This window comes from Sphaeramia orbicularis, chromosome 20 (genome assembly GCF_902148855.1).
Source record: "Sphaeramia orbicularis chromosome 20, fSphaOr1.1, whole genome shotgun sequence".
In the NCBI taxonomy this organism is placed as follows: Eukaryota; Metazoa; Chordata; class Actinopteri; order Kurtiformes; family Apogonidae; genus Sphaeramia; species Sphaeramia orbicularis.
Window position 1 is genome coordinate 21142594 of NC_043976.1, and position 20887 is coordinate 21163480.

At 36.7% G+C, this 20887-nt stretch overlaps 1 protein-coding gene across 1 annotated transcript; it reads right to left on the reverse strand.

The window, feature by feature from the left end:
- Positions 1-71: 71 nt before the first annotated feature.
- Positions 72-10107, reverse strand: sbspon (somatomedin B and thrombospondin type 1 domain containing). Its single transcript, XM_030123100.1, has 5 exons — positions 9343-10107; positions 8206-8400; positions 6911-6989; positions 1873-2049; positions 72-950 (listed from the first exon to the last, which is right to left on the reverse strand). The coding sequence occupies exons 1-5, from the start codon at positions 9566-9568 to the stop codon at positions 833-835; spliced, it is 795 nt and encodes a 264-aa protein (XP_029978960.1). The 5' UTR covers positions 9569-10107; the 3' UTR covers positions 72-832.
- Between the last annotated feature and the right edge of the window lie 10780 nt (positions 10108-20887).

A 20887-nucleotide genomic window follows, 5' to 3' on the forward strand; every position in this document is an offset into this window, starting at 1 on the left:
ATCGAAATAACAAAAAATGCAAAGAAAACAAGTTCATACTCATTTCTAAACAACACAATACTAATGTTGTAATTTGGGAAAAGTTCATACATCAATATTTGGTGGAATAACCCTGATTTTCAATGACAGCTTTCATGTGTTTTGGCTCCCCACCATTACTGTTGGATGACTTTATGCAGAGAAATTCAAGAAGCTTAGAAATGCAACATGTCTTGTGATCATCCATCTTCCTCCAGAAGTTTTCAAAGTGGGTTCAGGTCTGGAGATTGGGCTGGTCACGACAGGGTCTTCATCTGGTGGTTCGTCATCCACACCTTTATTGACCTTCCTCGGAGTTTGGGAACATTGTCAGAGCAGAAGTCCAGTAGTTTTCAATAGTTATTTTTGATTCCAATTACTTTTGCGGTACTAATAGCACTGTTTGTAGTCCTATTGCAAGAAGATTGGGATGGGCACAGTAGTGGTTTTTATACTTCTTCTTAAATAAGACATGGAACAGGTGTTTATTCAGTAGCATAAGGTGTGCTTGTGTTGGTATTCAACAGACACAGGAATAAAATGGCTGTTATAAAGGCAGACATGCTGATTTTAGAGGAAATTACAGTGGTCTCAATTTTTTTCCAGAGCTGTATGTCAAATGACCAAGATAATGGTCGTATGTTGTACTTGCAGAAGTTTGCATCAAACCTCTGTGTCATATTTTAAAACATGCTGTCAGAGGATCTGATGTGACCACATTCTTTTAGTGTCATTACTGAGAAGAGGTTAAAAATGTAAGATGTTATGGACACCAGACCAAACCGCAGATTAAGTATATGGTTCTCAGAGCCGTTCAGATGAAAACAAAGCTGTGTTGTGGTGGACAGTTGCACTGCTGGGTTTTTTGGATCTTCTTCCACGTTCCACTGCACTGAGGGTTCCCCACCGCCTGCCAGCGGAGCACAGCGTCTCTGCAACACAGTCACAGTGTGTGTGGTTTTTACATGCACTTTCCCAGAATTCTGTGCAGTACAATATGTCACACTGCAAAAAATGCCCTCTAGAAATAAGCCTAATATACCTAAATCTGGTTAAATTGGCTTCTATTGAGCAAAAGAATCTGCTGGTGAGGTAAGAAAAACATCCTGGCTAGAATTCTTAAAACAAGCAAAACAAAACAAAACACAAAATGTACCTTTTTTAAGCAAACAGTGCTCAGTACAAGAAATAAAATCACACTCATTTAAGACAGACTTACTTTAAATGAGGAATTTTAGTCTGACTGAGCTCGCTTTAACAATTTGAGGCCATAGGAATTTTTCAGTCATTTTTTTTAAAAATTAGTCAAGGGTCATGCTCAACTGTGTTATCATTTTTGTCATGTTTGAAGCCTGTAAATAATAAATGGTTAAAAAAAAAGTTAGCTGTAATTTCTTAAGATTCTTAAATTGAGAAGTTGTGTAAGTGGTTTCAGTCTTCAACTAAGGAAAACAATCTGGATCTATTGCTGGGATAATTTACAAATATTGCCATACCTTGTCACTAGTAAAATACGGCTTGATATTAGGTAGAAAATCTTATTAGGAAAATGTTAGATTTTTTTTTTTGTTTGTTTGTTTAAATAATATTTTTTTTCTTACGTTAAAAATTCTTGGCAAGTTTTTTTTTTTCTATTTAGATGAAAAATAAGACAAGGCTTTTTCCACATTCTTAGAAACATTTTTTGCAGTGCAATGCTGCTTTATTGATTTATGATAATTTATTGTCAATATAAGATGCTGTTTGTCACATTATTCTAAGCCAGACGTTTTAGAGGAACCTGACATTTACAAATCTGCCACCTTTGATGAAACGGCTTAAGGAGCACGCATGGAAAGGTTTAGAACTTCATACTTGTCTGATTCTTGACCGTCTCCTTGGCAGCTGCCACTATTGTTCCGCATGGCAGGAGGCTCACATGCCACACACACTTTGAAGCCCTCGGTTATGTAGCGCATCCAGTGTGTGTGTGGCCGGTTCTCCACCGTACAGTGGGGTGTCCGGGACTCCAGCGTAAATTCCACACAGAACCTGAGGGGAGCAGGAACAGGGTCACCAGGTCATGTCATTCCTGGGATATTTAGACTAATGAGTCAAAAAAGAGCTGCAGCAGACGATCAGTGAAGAACATGTATGTGCTCAAGTAATGCAGATATTTGAGGTACTTTACATGGGTGTTTAGATTTTTGAATTCCCTGCATCTTGTGACTGAATTTAGACCTCAGTGCTTTAGTGTAGACCAGGGGTGTCAAACTTATTTTAGTTCAGGGGCCATATTCAGCTAAATTTGATCTCCAGAGGGCCGGACCAGAAAAATAATAACATAATAACCTATAAATGATGACAACTCCAAATTTTTGTCTTTGTTTTAGTGTTAAAAAAAACAACATTAAATTATGAAAATACTTACTTTTATAAACTATCCAAAAAAAAAAAAACTGAAAAAACTGAAATTTAAATTAAAAAGCATAAGAAAATTTAGTGCAATTTTAACAATATTATTCCTCAACTTATTATTTCTACATGTGCATTATGGATCAGATCGACAAAGACACTAAACACTTAGTAACAGGCAGAAAAATTGTTAAAATTGTGCTTAATTTTCTTTAGACATTTCAGGTTCTTCATATTTGTTCAGGTAATTCACATTTTTGTGTTACAGGATAGTTTGTAAATGTAAATATTTTCGTAATTTAATGTTATTTTATGCACTAAAACAAAGGAAAAAAAAATTAAGTTGTTAATTCTAGATTTTATTTGGCTTAATTGAAGATTTTTTTTAACTTAACTGAAGATTTTATTTGGTTTAATTCAAGATTTTTTTTAACTTAATTGAAGATTTTTTTTTTTTGCTTTATTCAAGAGTTTTTTTTTAACTTAATTGATTTTTTTTGGCTTAATTCAAGATTTTTTGCTAAATTTCAGATTTTTTTTGGCTTACTTGAAGATTTTTTTACTTAATTGAAGATGTTTGGGGTTATTTTGCTTAATTGAAGATTTTTTTTTTTTTTACTTAATTGAATATTTTTTTTTGGCTTAATTCAAGATTTTTTTCCTTAACTCAAGCTAAAAATTTTTTGCGTAATTCAATTCAAGACTGTGGAATTTTTGCACTTGGCAAAAACATCCCAGGGGCCAAACTGGACCCTTTGGCGGTCCGCATTTGGCCCCCGGGCTGCATGTTTGACACCCCTGCTGTAGACAAAAGTCAGGGCTAGATCACTTTATTTATTATGTTGCTGTCCTCCAGCAGGTGCCAGTCAATCCAAAAACATACTGATAAGTCAGCAGACTGAGCCACAGAACATGGCATTTGTCGCCTGTTGTAACCGGTTAATATGAATCAGCTTTAACATAACAGAGTTAGAACAATTGTTTAGGATTCAGTACCAAGTGGGATCATCACACATGGATTCACCCCAGTTCTGAATTCATAGTAATGATAGATTATTGTGGTAATAGTAGTGAAGTAATGACAACAGCAGGGGCATTCAGAATTGGACTCGGCAATCACTGTATTGCTCACAAGTTTGCTCCATTTCCAAACTCTCAGAGGCAAATATTGTACTTTTTGTTCCACTGCCTCTGTCTAACATGTTTACTTACTAGTTTCTTTTCATATCGCAAGTTTTCATACCCTTCCTATCTAGTGAAAATCCCTAAATGTGGTGATTTTTGAATGTTTGCGATAAACTTTTTTTGTGTCGTTTAAGTTTTTATTGGTTTTATCATATTTTTTAGTCATTTACAAAAAGGAAAAAACAAAACAAAACAACCAACTTAAAAAGGCAGCCGCAAAAATCCTCCCCAGCACCCCCACAATTCTTATACACATGTATACACACACATACAGCATGTAAATTAACACAAACATACGCACATACTATCCACCAGCCCCCCTCCTGTACCCTCTCTAAGATGTTGCCCCCACAATATGACGTTATAAATAAACGTTTGCCATATTTGACTATTTTTATTTTCACCCTGGCAATCCTATTTTCAAAGGCAGCAGTCTCTGTCATGAGTTTAAGCCACTCTGTAAACTCTGGCCTATGTGCGCTCTTCCAATTATCCTCCTGAGACCCAGTAATGCATTTTGTCCTCTGTAGGGGACAAGATTTTCACAGTTTTACTTAGAAAAAAAAAAAAAAAACACCACTGCCCACTGCAAATGACATTCTATGAAAAAAACAACAAAAGAAAAAATGATCTGAAAAAATTGTTGCATTATGACATTTCCAATCCAGGCATTTATTTAATTCGAAAAAGCCAAAACTTTTACTTTCCCTGGGTCTCAGGAGGATATGCAGAATAACCCTGGCAGCTCCAATAGGACCCGCTACTATCAATCCGACTCTGTTTGCAATAAACTTAAAGATTAACTCTTTCTTTATTACCTGAGAAATTACCCTCTATCTTAAAGCTAAATAACAACACCCTCCTGTGATGACGCCAAGCAGAAAATAAGGTTCTCATTGGACATCGATGCTGCAAACATATGATGATCTGCTGTAATACAGTAATTTACAAAAAGTGGGTAAAATGAGTTCAACCTTACACATCTACAGCAGTAAAATATTAACAAACACACTGATACTTCAGTAAAAGTCAGTCTAAAAGCCTCATAGGCTAAAATTTACTCAGGGGGTCAGATGAGTGGCCATTTTTGTCAAATGTTGTGTTGTTGAAATCTCCTTTGGTGTGACGAGTGCATTCAGCAAATCACACACTCTTTGAAGCAAAATTTACAATATTTTGAGGCAGGGATTGAAAGACAGTGTATGACCAATTAGTTTATTGAAAGTCATGAGAATTTCTTTGCCACAAGAAAACTGACATAATAGAAAATGTTTTTATTCTATGTGTCCTCCTTCTTTCTCAATAACTGCCTTCACACGCTTCCTGAAACTTGCGCAAGTGTTCCTCAAATATTCGGGTGACAACTTCTCCCATTCTTCTTTAATAGTATCTTCTGGACTTTCTGGTAATAGTTTTGCTCATAGTCATTCTCTTCTTTACATTATAAACAGTCTTTATGGACACTCCAACTATTTTTGAAATCTCCTTTGGTGTGATGAGTGCATTCAGCAAATCACACACTCTTTGACGTTTGCTTTCCTGATTACTTATATGGGCAAAAGTTTCTGAAAAGGTATGGACAATAGTGTTAGGTATGATTATGACATCAATATATGTTTGTTTTCAAAACAATTGACGTAGTGCCTGCTGAGAAAAAACAACTAAATGTTCATTGTAAATTTTGCTTCCCCACCCTGTATATCGGCAAAAATTTACTTAGGTAGTCAAATGAGTGGCCATTTTTGTCAAAAAAAAAAAGTTGTAAGAAATGCATAGAACTGTGTTGAAATAATGCTAATACATTTGTGCACTGACTACTGATATTATTTGACAGTGGAAGCTATATTTCCAGAAATATTGGATTTGGAATAGCACGTGTATGTGAAAACTTTTGCTGGTGGACGGACGTGATATTACCCATGATGATCTGGTCAGTACCAGTACTTTATTAGTAATAAACTTATAGACTTACTATTGCTAATTCTCCTCTTATTCATAAATGTTAGTATTGTGGATCTAAAACAATAACAGCTGACACAAAAACACAAAATCCATCATACTGATGCTCGGCAGCCATGTCACCATTTCCACAAATGATCCCTGTGCAAAAACTAGTATTATAAATATTTATTGTATAGTTTATCATCACACTAAAGAGTAAATAACAATATAGAATTGTTATTTCTTTATAAAAATGCTTATTATTAGAAAACTGTTGATTTAAAAAGTGATGTGTGACATTCTTAATGTATGTGTTGGCGTAACATAAACAGGATGGATCAGCACCGTACTCCATATTGAACCTGTAAAAATAAAACATGTGATATGTGGTATATAATCTTGTAAGAAAAACTGGGGAATCTAAAAGAATAGAATATTTGTTTTTCAGGTAAATTCAGTTCAAATATAACTTGTCCATTTGTGACATGAAAATATAGCATTAATTGTGATGAAATTGGACATTTTTGACCTGAAAACATAGTTCATATGACCATCAACATGTTGCAACAGAACTGAAATCCTGTAAATTTGCATAACTTGCATTTACCAGCTCAAAGTTCTTTTGGGGATTCACTTATATTGATTTCTTATGCACAAAGACATAAATAAGACCTCTAAGCAAATTTTAGCCGTTATGTATAATAGTAAAACACTGACTTTCTTGACAAACTCCATTTTGCTGATAACAGTCACATAGATTTACTTAGATAAGGTTTAAATGCAAAACTTTACCAGTAGTGGAGCCTTTTCAGTGTGATATTGGTATCTTTACTTAACTTAAGTGAAACTTAAGTGAAGCTAATATACCTGCTTCTCTTTCTAATTGTCACAGAACTGAATCCACCATGAAAGGACTATGTGACCCCTAATAATTTGTTCCTGCAGTGCGTCGTGTACACACCCACTTATGTGATAGGAATAATGGAAATAGCAGAACAATGCCAGATCATACCTCACCTACTGCCATCCAGACCTTTGTGTGCATGTGCTTTTGATGTGACAGTCCTTATTAAAGTCAGAGTATTTAATTTCAAAGGCTTATGGGCTGGCCTTCAGCATTTCTGTATTTAACGCTCTGTGGACAGACATCCAGGTGAGCAAACACCTCATGGTAGTTGACGCAGATGGAGCAAAAGCTTGGACCGCTTTGTTCCACAAAAATAGGTTTGGATTACACAACATAACTCTAAAATGTTGTTAACCCCTAGCAGTACTCATGAACCTTTCAACTCGTGAGTTTAAAGATACCTGAGGTCATGTGTAGTTTCAGAGTACTTAGGAAGGCTTTATAAGAGCATGATATGAAACCTACCCGGGGTGCAGGGGGTTTCCATAGCTGTCATGTTTGGGCCTTCCATTGCCAAACTCCATGCTGGTGATAAACGCAGGACCTGTGAGGGAGCCCAACATAGTGTTTCTGAAAGTTAGTCCAGATTTTCTCAGTTTAACAATGTTGTCTTCACTTCACCAACACAATAAAACTGAAACAAAACTCATTAACCTATAAAGACCCAGAGCTACTATTGTGGCACTTCCCAAATTAAGTACTTAAGTGATTTATCACCATTTATTATAGTATTATCCTCTGCATTTTTTCAGAGAAAATAGATAGATAGATAGATAGATAGATAGATAGATAGATAGATAGATAGATAGATAGATAGATAGATAGATAGATAGATAGATAGATAGATAGATAGATAGATAGATAGATAGATAGATAGATAGATAGATAGATAGATAGATAGATAGATAGATAGATAGATAGATAGATAGATAGATAGATAGATTTACAGTCTGATACTTATATAGTTTTATCAAAAATTGTGACTTTATTGAAATTATTAAAATTATCTCTTGTTTATATATATATATATATATATATATATATATATATATATATATATATATATATATATATATATATATATATATATATATATATATATATATATCAGGTATTTTCCTATATTTAATTCACTGATTCACTGGCACACACAACTTTAAATTAAAAAATAGAATATAAATCTAACACAGTTAAGTAATAAAGATAATGCAAGTGTAAAAAAAACAGTCAAGTAAACAATGGCTGTAAAAAAAACATTTTACATCACCATTTATTGTAATATTATCCTCTTTAATTATTGTTTTTTTTCTGTAAAAAAATCAGGTATTTTTCTATATTTAATTCACTGATCATGTAGATGTTCATAAAAGCTCATATTAATGTTGAGGGGAAACTGATGAAAAAGTGACTTTTTCAGCAATATCAATAAGTGAATGTAAAAACAAGTATGTCCATCCACTGTCATTGATCCAACTTCATGGGTTTTACTGGTGAATCAATGTTGTGATAGATGACGGTGTTTCCACGTTCACTATGGAGCCTCTGAATGTCCAAATGGGTCATATCTGATGGCCATGAAAAGATGACAAACTGCATTTTACACCAATTATTTCAAACTATTTGTATGTTTAATGGCTCAGAAGTTTTAGATCAGTAGATGATTTTAATTGCCAGTGGCTGTTTGAGTCTTGATGGGTTAAACATCTAGTCAAAACCATGAAAACAATAAAACCAGGTAAAATGGATGTGTGTGTTTGCACCTGCATTAAGTCCACAGTGGTTGCCCTGGTGGTCTCTGTATTCTCTGCAGCCGGCACGTTGCTCCAGGCTTGGACAGGGCTCTCCACTGTTACTGGGCTGCTGCTCTGTATGACGAACACGGACTCGCACTGAGGGCTGGCAGGGCTTGGCACAGCCGCTCCAAAAGCTCCACTCACTCACAGCACAGTCCTGAGCTAGATGTTGGCAGATGTTGGGGTAAGGATCATTACTAAAACATATTCTCGGTGGTGGCGAACAGATTATTTAACTGAAAAAAACCTCACAGTGGGAACAACAGTGACAGTTTCCTGCTAACAGTATTGTTAACAGGCTGCATTAATTATAATTTTACTGTGAAACTGTATTCTTGCTGAATCTCCAGGAAATAACTTAAGATCAATGAAGCATTGATTGTGACTTGTAGAATTAGTGTTTTCTGCTTTACTGCAAGTGGTCTGAGAGCATGCCAAATGAACAACCCATTCAATCAGCAAGTCCTGTGATTTCCTCTTCTGTTACTCCTTGTGCTTGATAATCAAGCTTTGATGTATTAAGCATGCAGATTTACTGACTACCGGCCTATCTCACATATTATACGCTCGGCCTGTTTGACTGGAACTGTAATTGCTACAACTGATTGAGAGAATCACATTCCTCAAATATTTGTACTAATTCTATTATGTGGGCCAGACCTTCAAAATGAGGTTAGGCACCATGTCCCTAAGGTATTTGGTGAGCTGATTATTATTGTACTATGATGCCAAGACAAAAACTAGAGAAGAAAAATAAATGTTGGCATTGTTTCACTGCACCAGATAGAGGAGGTAGGATAGAATGCTTGCCAAGCACTGGAGTTTGACAGCACATATCTGTGAAGATGAATGTGCACAAAAAATTCCACATGTATGAGAAATTTTGGAACACATCCACCCTTGTCAGCTCGGTGTCATCGGAGATACAAGCACCCTTAGCAAACAGGTACAGAGAAGTATTTTTACCTCAGTTTTCTTCCTCTTCTCCATAAAAAGGCAAGAGCTATAGGTTATCTCATGCAACAGCTTATCTCAGGTTGTTATCCTAAAGTTGAGGTGTGTAAACAGTACCTCCTCTTCAGATTCACACTGTTCATCCCTCACCTGGACACTCTGTGAAGTAGTCAAAGCAGCAGTCCTTGGTCCTGACGCAGCCCTTGTCGCAGTAGCATGTGCCATACACTCTGTCCATCCTCCAGTCTGTGGACACACAACTCAAGTCTCTGCCCCGGCAGCATTTACCTGCACACCCTCCTGACACCAAGTGGTTCTTTCCCAAAGACGAAAACACCAGCAACAAGCAGGCAAACTCCACAGAAGATCCCATCATGTCATGTCAGGTTCAGGCCAAAAAGCGGCCACTGAAGCAGAACACTTGCCTTGTGTTTGCCCCAATTTGGGACTTTCCTCTGTGTGCTTTTCTTAATGTGTTTATTAGAACTCTGATCCTACTCTACCTCTGTCATGACCGAGAGAGGGAGAGGTTGGAATCCCAGCCCAGCCCAACCCAGCCAAGACTGTGCTCTGCCACAGGAGCCCTTGTGACCTGGAATTCCTGTGTCCGTCTCCTGTGTCCAGCCCCTCTGTTTCCCTTCCAGGAACAGGTTTGCAGAGCGACCTACAGTGCAGAACACCCCATTCCAGCTCTGATCAGACTCCCATGTCTCTCATGTTCTGTCTGAGACTGAGTTTGCGTCTCTCTGCCTGTTTCCAGCTGAGCACCTCCCTCCAGTCGATCCCTCACGGGAGGAGACAATGAGCACAAGGGAGGGGTCCACTGGTGTGGTGGTGTGTGTTTTCTTTCGTGCTCCTGTTCTAGTTCCCTTACCTCTTTCTCACCTGTCTTCATCTGTGTATTCCTTTATGGGTTTTTTTCTTTTTCACAGATTATATATGACCCTGATGCCAGTCTTGCCCAGTAAGCTCTCTGCCATCCCAGACCTCCGAGTCCTGAAAGAAAAGCAGGAATGTGAGCAGTTGGCAGGTCTCCAGACAATTGTGCCAGGGGGCCCGCTGAGAATTGTAAAGCCATCCTTTGGCTCTCACCTCTCTGGCTTTTCCCAATTTTCTATGCGTTTTCTGCAATCTGTCAGATTTTACATGATTTTCTCTGATCCCTCTTACATATATTTGGCTGCGTATTTAAATATTCAGTCATTTATCTCCTTTAATCCACTTTAATGCATAATGGTTGCTGAGAGTGGGATGGTTTGCATTCCACAGGTGAATATTTTCAGTGTCTCTCCTGTCACAGGGGTGTCAAGTAGTGGGACTTTACACTGCAGCTCCAGTGTATTTTACAATATTTGCAGACCAGGGTGAGGACTTAATTTATTACTCTTAGCCTAGACACAGGGAAATGAAAGATGATAGATTCATTGAACGTAGGATATACTGCTGCAAATTGTCTGTGACATGTCATACCAAGGCTAATCATGTTATGTCATTAGGATAGGGCTTATCACTGTTAGTTGATTGATGAACAGCACTATCAGACTATGTCCTACAAGAGAATATAAGGCCTAGTCAGAGTAAAATAGAGCTAAGGGGTTGTCAAATAACTGATAAAAAACAGATAGGCAAAACTACAAATGATTTCACAGGACACACATAAAAAACAATCACTGTTCCATTTATTTTAAGGGACTATAAAAAGTCCAAAGAGGGTCATCTCAGTTCCTCATCCATGTCAAGTGAAACAAAGGAGGCCTCTGCAGGGAGCAGTGGCATGTAGGGAGGCCTGCCTGTGCTCACTGCCACAGAAGGAGCTGATATTTGTGATAATCTGGATACTTTGCCTCCGCCGCCTTGCAAAACAGCTTGCAAAGAGCAGAGGGGAGTCTGTTTGGGTCCTTTGATTCTTCCTCTCACTATGGAGTAGGTAGGTCAAGCGGCAATAATAGTCTTCATCTTCACCATAATCATCAGCAGCAGCATCACTGGGCAGCTTGAGGAGCATGTGTCTGAATTAGTGCATATATAAGCTTGATGGACTGAACCCATACTGACCTCAAAAGAGAAGCTACTGCACTTTGTTCTTTGGATTTTAATCTATACGCAGTCCATTTTCATGTGAAAGATCATGTTTAGCAGGTCTTATCTGGTATTGAAATACCAGTAACATGATTATTATTTTAAGAATATTTACACTTGTGCCCATAAAGTTGGAAAAAAAATTTAATTCTGACCTGTTCTCATGAAATGAATATGAGAATGTCATTTATTCTTGATAGTTAAAGTGTAACTCAGTATGTGATCATTGCACCAGGTCAAAGGTGATTACTGACAAGTTCAAACAGGAATTAAAAGAGTATTGTGTCTGAAAACAAAATGATTCCAACTTTATATGCAACAGTGTGTGTCATTACCCCTCAGCCAACCTCTGGCCGAAGGGGTATTGTAATCGTTTTGTCATCTGTCTGTCTGTCCATCCGTTTGTCTGTCTGTCCATTCAACGACATAATTGCATTATCTGAAGAATGCAGTGAGATATCTGCACCAATTTATGCTGTGGATGCATCTTGGCACGGAGCAGAAGCCTATTGAAAATAGGAAAATAGGTCACCTTGACCTACTTTTTCTCGGTCTGACGGCCTTGTGCAGTTATAATATCTGAGTACTTTCAAATATAAATATGTATGTAATAAGTTATACACAAAGACAATCTAATCTAAATTATAGGGCAGTAACTTTCAACAGAATCTTACACTATATTTGGCCGAGGGGTATTAAAAGTGCTCAACACGTTATGTTTTTAGTGTATGTCATTCACACTTTAAATTGTAAACATGGAACGTTTTCATGCTATCACGTGGCACTTCTTTGTGAACAGCTGAAATCTGATCTGTGCACTGATTTGATCTGTCTATTGATGCAAGACTTAACAGCTGCATCAGTTTGCTATGTTTTCAGCAAGTTGAAAGTACACATCAAAGCATGTGTGTTTTACATCTGAGAGGCTCCCCACCCTGAACCTCCTGCCCTTACTGCGCACTTGTCAAAAATGATCAGCCGTCCCATCTCAACACACACTTCTGTAATATTCTTAGTGTACATGAAGGAAGGGAGATTAAGTCTGTGTTAATAGGCAGAGATGGTTAACTACCACACTTATCGTATACGGCAACAATTTGCGACTTCACATTCTAAATTCATCACAGCCACATTAACATAACAAAACACTGCTGACTAATACAAGGCAGATATAGTGAAAGATACAGAATATTTAGTAATCACTGTGTGCATGCCACCACCCCTTGCACTGGGTGTCATGGAGACGGCAGTGTGAATCCTAGCTCCATCTCGCCTATATGGGGAATGCAAACTGTGGCTGTCCCCATGGTAACCACTGACCTGGGTTTCGTTTCAGATGTTTTGTTGACCAAGGCTCAAATTCACCTTTTCATCTTCCCACTTGTTGTAAGGTGCTGTCGTGATGTCACCTCTGATCAAGATACCACCCTGTCAGTGTTACAAGCATGTCTCCATAAATGATTTACATAAGTAATACACAGACACAAGCACACACACGTAATTCTGTTTTATACATAGAAAAACATATCGTTAAAGGCTTCATTAAGCTAATAAGACCCAGTTTGTGTATTCCTGATGAGGAAGTTACTCTCTGAATGGAACCTTTTGTCTACTATCGCCTTAATTTACTGTTCAGCTGACTCCTATTTCCTCTCTCAGTGTGTACATGTGTATGTTTTGTGTGTGTGTGTCTGTTTAAGAAAGACACTGTGCAAATATTAACTGCTGTAAGTGTGTTTATTGTATCTGTACCAGTCCACGTCCCAGTTTCAGCGCCCTGTGTTGACATTCCCTGTAGGTGTGTATTTCTGTGTACTGGCATTTAAGCATATTTTTATCTCATTTTTTATGAATGATGTACCTGGCTATGACAAGGTGTATGAGTCATTATTTAAAGAGTTAAGATGGTGGATGTTTGACTTAGCTTGTGTCATCAGAACACAGATTTCAGACAGAGGCTGAGCTTAGACGCAAAAAAATACAGAGATTTGACCTAGAATGTGTAGAATTAGGTAGTAGTAAACAGTTTACAGTCACGGAAAAAATTATCAGACCATCAAAAACAATGGTTATGCATTCAGGTACTAACTCCTGTGTGTATCATGTGACTGAAAACAGACAGAAAAGAAAACGTGGAATGCCTAAAAGCACTGTTTTTGGAAGTACAACGCCATACACTGCAAAAAAAATCAAAATCTTGCCAAGTGTATTTTTCTCATTTCTCGTCAAAATATCTCATCACACTTAAAATAAGACAATCACCTAAAGAGTAACTTTTCAGTGAGATATAAGAACTTATTTTCAGACAATAGATCTTGAAAATCTTATTTCAAGAAATCTTAACAAGATAATTTTCACTTGTTCCATTGACAGATTTTTTGCTTGAATTAAGCAAAAAAAAAAAATAAAAAAAAAATCATGAATTAAGCACAAAAAAAAAATAAAAAATCTGCTAATGGAACAAGTGAAAATGATCTTGGTAAGATTTCTTGAAATACAATTTTCAAGATCTATTGTCTAAAAATAAGTTCTTATATCTCACTGAAAAGTTACTCTTTAGGTGATTATGTCTTAATTTAAGTGTGATGAGATATTTTGACTAGAAATGAGAAAAAATACACTTGGTAAGCTTTAGATTTTTGCAGTGTAGCTATTGATGTAAGAACTTGAGTGATTTTGGTTTTTATCAAGAAAAGCATGAAACATGTCTAGATATCAGCTCTTAAATTAAACTCTTACGAGCTATTTTTGTTGTTATCATTATATTTGTCCAAACAAATCTACCTTTAGTTGTACCAGGCATTAAAATGAACAAGAAATAGAAGAAAACACAGGTGGGTGGTCTAATATTTTTTTTCCACAACTGTATATATGATGTTTATGGCACTACCTGCCCTGTATCCAAATACACCGCAGCCCTAAGTAAGTGTCTCCCTCTTCACAGTTTTTTTTTTTTTTACATCGCATTTACAACAGATATATTATGATGAGCCATCTAGTAGATCCCAGTAATGATGCTCCATTCATTACAGTTCATTACAGTTTAATAGTTAATAGATGATACAGGAACCAAAGCAGCAAAATGGACTGATAACACTGTGACTCTGCAGGATGATGGCCTTGAAGGAGCGCCAATGTAATGACAACATAGACAGCGATATTGATGAAGGTTTTTCCCCCTGCCCGAACCTGACATCATCGCTGATAATTGTCCCCTCATCAGTCACCTATGTTGGCATATAGTTCCATATGTATGTAAATCAATGCGGACATTAGAAGTAACGACAGGCAGCTGAGGCAAGATGTGTGGGCGGGAAGTGGGGCTGACCTCTGTCTCTGAGAGGGATGAAACTTCAGGTAATGATAATGACTTGGAGAGAGGGTGCATCTATCACTGTGGATTTCATAAATCACACTGTGAAATGTCAGAGAGCAATGGAAAGGTTAGGCCCTTAAACTTGTGTGTAAACCAGGTGTGCTGCTCTGCAAGGGCAAAATATGTATATCCCACAATGCTAATTCTTTAGGGCTAACACTAAAAATTTTTTTTTTTTTTTTGCTTTTTATTTAGATATTTTCATTTTTCCACAAAACAGAACATTCTCTGACATAGGACCCTATGAATTAACCCTTTCATGCATGAATTACGAGAACCTTAGTTGAGATTTTTTTCCCTGAGTTTTTTAAATTCCTCTTTAGGCATAAAAAAAAAAAAAAAAAAATGCGACTGAATTTTTTTTTTTTTTTAATGAATTTAGTTTTCATGAAGTTACAAAAATGTCCACTCAGCTGGACACCATGCATTTAATTTTTGAAGCAAAAAAAAACCAAAAAAAAACCCCATGTATTTAAAACTCATCAGAAAATGAGATATTGTGTGAAAACTATGAAGTAAAAACATTTTTCATGCAGCTAACCTGATGTTTTCTCACATTTTAACATACTCTACTAGTATTATAATATATAATGCTATACTAGTTATTACTAACTTCATGCAGATAATATGCAAAAAGACAGTAATGGTATGAATTGCAGTGTATGGGATGATACATAAGTGTCCACTGTTGGCTGATATGCAACGAAAACAACAACACCTATGAATATATGAGAAAACAGCTGTAGAATAACTATCCAGTGTAGTGACCACTATGCATGAAAGGGTTAAAGCGCAAGTAAATGGAATACAACAGAAATACCATAAAGAGAAATCACATGGAAAATACATATTCAAAGTGGCTACTGACACAGTGCTGTGGCACAAAATATTGGTTTGTCTATTACCACAGAGCCAATCAGCACCCTCGTTATATCATGTCTAGACTGGTAACTTGTTGCATCTCGAAAAGTACCAAGAATAGGTCAGACAATGTCACAGTGGAGATTTAGCTCAGTTGGACTGCACTGTGGAAGACTCAGGTTCAGTTGGTCAAAGTAGCATTTTTTTTTTTTTTTTTCTGAAGATTTTCAAGCAGGGAGAGGCGGGGCATGGTAGGTAAATCCGACTTTAATATAAATTCACTACTGGAACAACATTCAAAGTGCAGAATTCAGGCCACAGCACTCAATACACAACTGACACAGCACAACTAACATGTAGCTCCACCCACCTTCTCCAGCTTCACTGACTGCACAGAGCAAAGAACACCATAAACAACATATAGAGCAGGGGTGTCCAATCCTGGTCCTCGAGGGCTGGTATCCTGCATGTTTTAGATGTATCCCTCTTCCAACACCTAATTCAAATGATAAGCCTATCATCAAGCTCTGCAGAAGCCTGATAACGACCGTCAGGTGTGCTGGGAGAGAGAAACATCTAAAACATGTAGGATACTGGCCCTTGAGGACCAGGACTGGACACCAAGGTTATAATAGTTTTGGATTTTTAATTATAGTTTAGTTTTATTTAGTTTTGACTTTTTTTTTCTCTAATTCAGTTAGTTTTAATTAGTTTTTAGAGCAGGTTTGCTAGTTTTTGTTAGTTGTCGTTTTTTCCTGAATGCTTACTTTTAGTTTAGTTTAGTTTAGTTTAGTTTAGTTTAGTTTAGTTTAGTTTAGTTTTAGTTTTTAGTTTTTTCATATATTTCCTCTTCCTCGCCATCGTATTCAAAGAAATAAGTGAGGTTACCCTGAACACTTTATTTGGGGGTTAGGGTTAGGGCGGCTCTGACTGAGCAGACACACAATCATATGTAAAGTACCATGGATAAATTCCCTATAGCAGGTTGGAGGGGGAAATGTAGGTGGGGGTGCAATCCATACACAATGTCACTTACGTGAAAGCGAAGCTGAAAATTTCCAAACTTTCACCATTGGCCTCCTGACTTCCATACCTCTCTTATACCGCTGATCTTAGACGAAATGTTGACATATTCTATCTTATATCAACATTGACAAAGACGAAAACTAAGGGAATTTTATACATAATTTCTATGCGTTTTAGTTCGTTTTGTAAGCACACAATACAGTTTCAGTTAGTCATCATTTTTTCCTTTTAATTTGAGTTTTTATTTATTTCAGTTAACGAAAATGTTTTTTCAGTTTTAGTTTTTGTCATTTCATTCGTTTTTGTTAACGATAATAACCTTGCTGGACACTCCTGATATAGAGTATTTACAACAATAATTCCTCTACTATACTCTTTACTATCACTAATTTGTTGTTTCTTCCATCAATTGCCACAGTACTGTGGTAGCAAAATGCACAAAAGAATGCACTGAAGTATACTCCGTATATCCCCACAGTACTGTTGTAACAAGAGGATAATGAGTTCATGTAACAGTATCTATGACTGGCTGTAGTACATACAGTATGCTAACATTTGATTGGATCTGTGGTAATAGACAAACTAATATTTCATGCCACAGTACTGTGTAAGCAGCCATTGCCATAAATATTTGTTTGTACCAAGAAAAATTACAGCTGTACAATATCAGTCATAGAGAGAGACATAACAATCTTATAATAGCTCCCATTCCTTCATCAGTCACCCAAATACAGAGTAATACAGTTCCATCTTTGTTCATAAGTGTCCATCTTTAATTGTAGACTTGTGGTCATTCTCTCCATAGTGTAGACCACAGGTGTCAAACATGCAGCCTGGGGGCCAAATCCGGCCCACCAAAGGGTCCAGTCCGGCCCTTGGGATGAATTTGTGAAATGCAAAAATTACAGTAAGATATTAACAATCCTTTTAGTTCAGGTTCCACATGCAGACCAATTCAATCTCAAGTGGGTCAGAACCAGTTCAATACTATCATAATAACATATAAATAATGACAACTCCAAATGTTTCTCTTTGTAAATGTAAATATTTTCATGTATTTACACTAAAACAAAGTATAATTTTGCAAAAAAATGTGAATAACCTGAAATGTCTAAAGAGAAGTAAGTACAATTCTAACAAGATTCTGCCTGTTACTAAATGTTTTGTGTGTTTGTAGATCCACTGTGATCTGTAAGTTATGTACATGTGAAAATAATACACTGAAGCAGAATATTGTTAAAATTACATTTATTTTTTTTAGTTTGTTCATGTTATTCACATCTTTTGAAAGGATAGTTTGTAGATGTAAACCTGTTCATAATGTAAATTTACTTTTTTCGCTCTAAAACAGAGAAAAGTTTGGAGTTGACATTATTTACATATTATTCTGTTATTATTTTACTGGTTCGGCCCACTTCAGATCAAATTTAGCTGAATCTGGCTCGTGAACTAAAATGAGTTTGACACCCCTGGTGTAGACCCTTTTCAGTCTCTGTACCCACTTTGATATGGTCGATGGTTTTGGATCCTTCCAGTTGACAGTTATCATTTTCTTAACAATCACTAAAAGTATCCATAACATGTGTCTTTGATCTGAACTAAACGTCTCCCAGTAGGAATATCAGTGGGTCTAATGGGGATTTCACTTGTAAGATTTTGTCTCCTTCTTCCTTGACTCTTCCAGAATCCTTGGATTACTAGGCAGTCACACTAAAAAAATTTACTTGCAGTTTTTTTTTTTTTTTTTCCCATTCCTCTTCATTGTCTGTTTATTCTCTTGGGTTTTGAGACTCACACATTGTTGGCAAAAGTCAAGTCTGAGCCATACCTTGCAGTAACAAATAGCTTTGAGGTTATGGAGTGAAACCTCACCTGGCAGCTGTAAAAACTTGTAAGCAAACATTCCCTGATGATAAAAATTTATCTCGCTGTCGTATTATCTTTATGTTCTTGACAGACGGTACAAGCAGAGAGGTCAGCGGATATTTGTGGCATAGTAAGCTCCATAGCTTTAGCTTTGACATATTTTGGGGCTTCGCTGTGTTTATAAGATGGTAAAGACAAAAATTTGACCTCTGGCTGCCCTTCTTGAATACACACACACACATAGATTAGTAATAGACCTGGGGTTTCTGTTGACACATGCCGATTGTTTGCTCCATCACAGTGTTTTTGATCACTGTGTAACTATCTTCAGGATCTTTTAACAAGCTTTTTTTTTTTTTTTTTTTAGCCTATAACCTGGTTTCACAACAAAGGGAGCAAAATATATCAGTAAGAGCTGTAGCCTCTAGAAAGAAGCTCTATTTATTGGTTGGCTGGAGGTGTTTTATGGTAATTTATTTCTTAGGAAATGGAGGATAAAATCTGTGAGGAGGCTGCGACCCACTTGATAAATTCTACATCTATCAGTATTAAATAGTACATTAAATGATGGTGTAATAAAATTCTGACCCGTACCCCCCCACACAGACTCAAGCTGGCTCTTTTCCTCTCATACTGACCCAAACATTTTAAGGCATTTTTTATTTGAGGCTATAATTTGGCAGAGTAGCTACATTCTCTGATCCCTGCTGATAGAGTAAACTGGCACATCATGAAGTCGGGTGAAACAGTAATACAGTTTGGCTTTTATTGGTGTACTGGTCTCACTGGGAATCAGCACCCAAATGTCCAAACCACTCAACCCATAAGGACCCAGTGTGACTTTTGTGTCAGTTCCCAAATGAATTTTTCTCTCGATTTAACCTTTCCTAAGAAATTTATCACCATACAATTGCGGAAAAAAATTATTAGACCATCAAAAGTCATCAAAAACAATGGTTATGCAATCAAGTACTAACTCCTGTGTGTATCATGTGACTAAAACAGACAAAAAAGAAAACATGGAATGACTAAAAGCACTGTTTTTGGCAGTACAATACCATAGATATTGATGTAAGAACTGAAGTGATTTTGGTTATTATCAAGAAAATCATGGAAAATGACTAGATATCAGCTCTGAAATTAAACTCTTATGAGATATTTTTGTTGTTATCGTTATATTTGTCCAAACAAATGTACCTTTAGTTGTATTAAAATGAACAAGAAAATGAAGAAAACAAGGGTGGTCTAATATTTTTTTCTGTGAGTATATATTATAATATTTATTCTCTGAATTTTGGATTTTTCCAGTGAAAATCATCTCTTTTCCTATGTTTAATTCACTGATCATGTAGATGTTCATAAAAGCTCAGAGTAAAGTCAAAGGTTATTGTATCAAAACAGAAAAAACTGAGGAAAAAGTGACTTAAAAGTACAATATATCATTAACTGAACATAAACCATCCACTGTCATTGATCCAACTCTATGTGTTTTACTGGTGAATCAATGTTGTGGAAGATAACGGTGTTTCCATGTTCACTACGGAGCCTCTGAACGTCCAAGAGGGTCATATCTGATGACCATGAAAAGATGACAAACTGTATTGTACACCAATTATTTACAAGTATTGATAGGAGCAGTGGCTCAACAGTTTAGATCAGTAGATGCTTTTGGTCAGCAGTGGCTCTTTGGGTCTTAATGAGTTAAAAAAGAAAAAAAAAAAAAAACACACATCCTGTACTCTTAGTCTGATGTTGTCCTGCGGTTAAAGAGTTCAGCCCGAGCTACAGTGAAATGATAAACCACTTGTGGGCAGGTCTCAGTGCAGCTCTTATTAAAGACCTGATTGTCGACTGTTTGTTCCAGGTCATTTTGTTTCACTACACTTGAAAGGGACAGTAAAAACCCTGCAAGAAGAGGGAGACCCGGCCCCGTTTGAGAGTGAATACAGCCCCTTCACGTAGGATGAATAAGGGGATGGCTCTGTGTTTCTAGGTCACTGTGTGTCCCTGAAATGCACACCTCACTATCCAAAGGGAGGGAGGGACACAAACAGAGCACAGCGTTTGACAACATTACATTTGTGTTTAACAGGAAGCTTAAGAAAACAGTTCAAATCCTTCATCTTATGCTCCGTCTGCTGTTGTTCAACTTTGGCTTCTGTTCTCTGTTGACTATCCTCTTCTTCACTCTGTGGACTTTTGTATCTCCACTTAATCTAATATGAATAATTAATAAAAACGACTCTGGAATGAGATAAAAGAAAAACAAGAAGTACTGATTTATTTGTTACTCTTAAGCCCATCAACAACAGAATATTATCCCTAAAATAGCTGTCGGCCCTATTTTTCTGTCCTCTCTGTGTTTAATATTATTTAATGATTCACCAAATGACACATACATTTTGTGTGGGTGATAAAAAGAACAGTGGATATGTGACCCCTCTATTTTTATTCTGTTTGGTGGTTTTAACACCTCAGGTCATGTCT

Coding starts and splice junctions, on each gene's coding strand:
- sbspon (XM_030123100.1), bottom strand. CDS start 9,568: ATGATGGGATCTTCTGTGGAGTTTGCCTGCTTGTTGCTGGTGTTTTCG. Junction 8,401..9,342: donor CTACTTCACAGAGTGTCCAG/GTGAGGGATGAA, acceptor GCCAACATCTAG/CTCAGGACTGTGCTGTGAGT. Junction 6,990..8,205: donor CCACTGTGGACTTAATGCAG/GTGCAAACACAC, acceptor GCTCCCTCACAG/GTCCTGCGTTTATCACCAGC.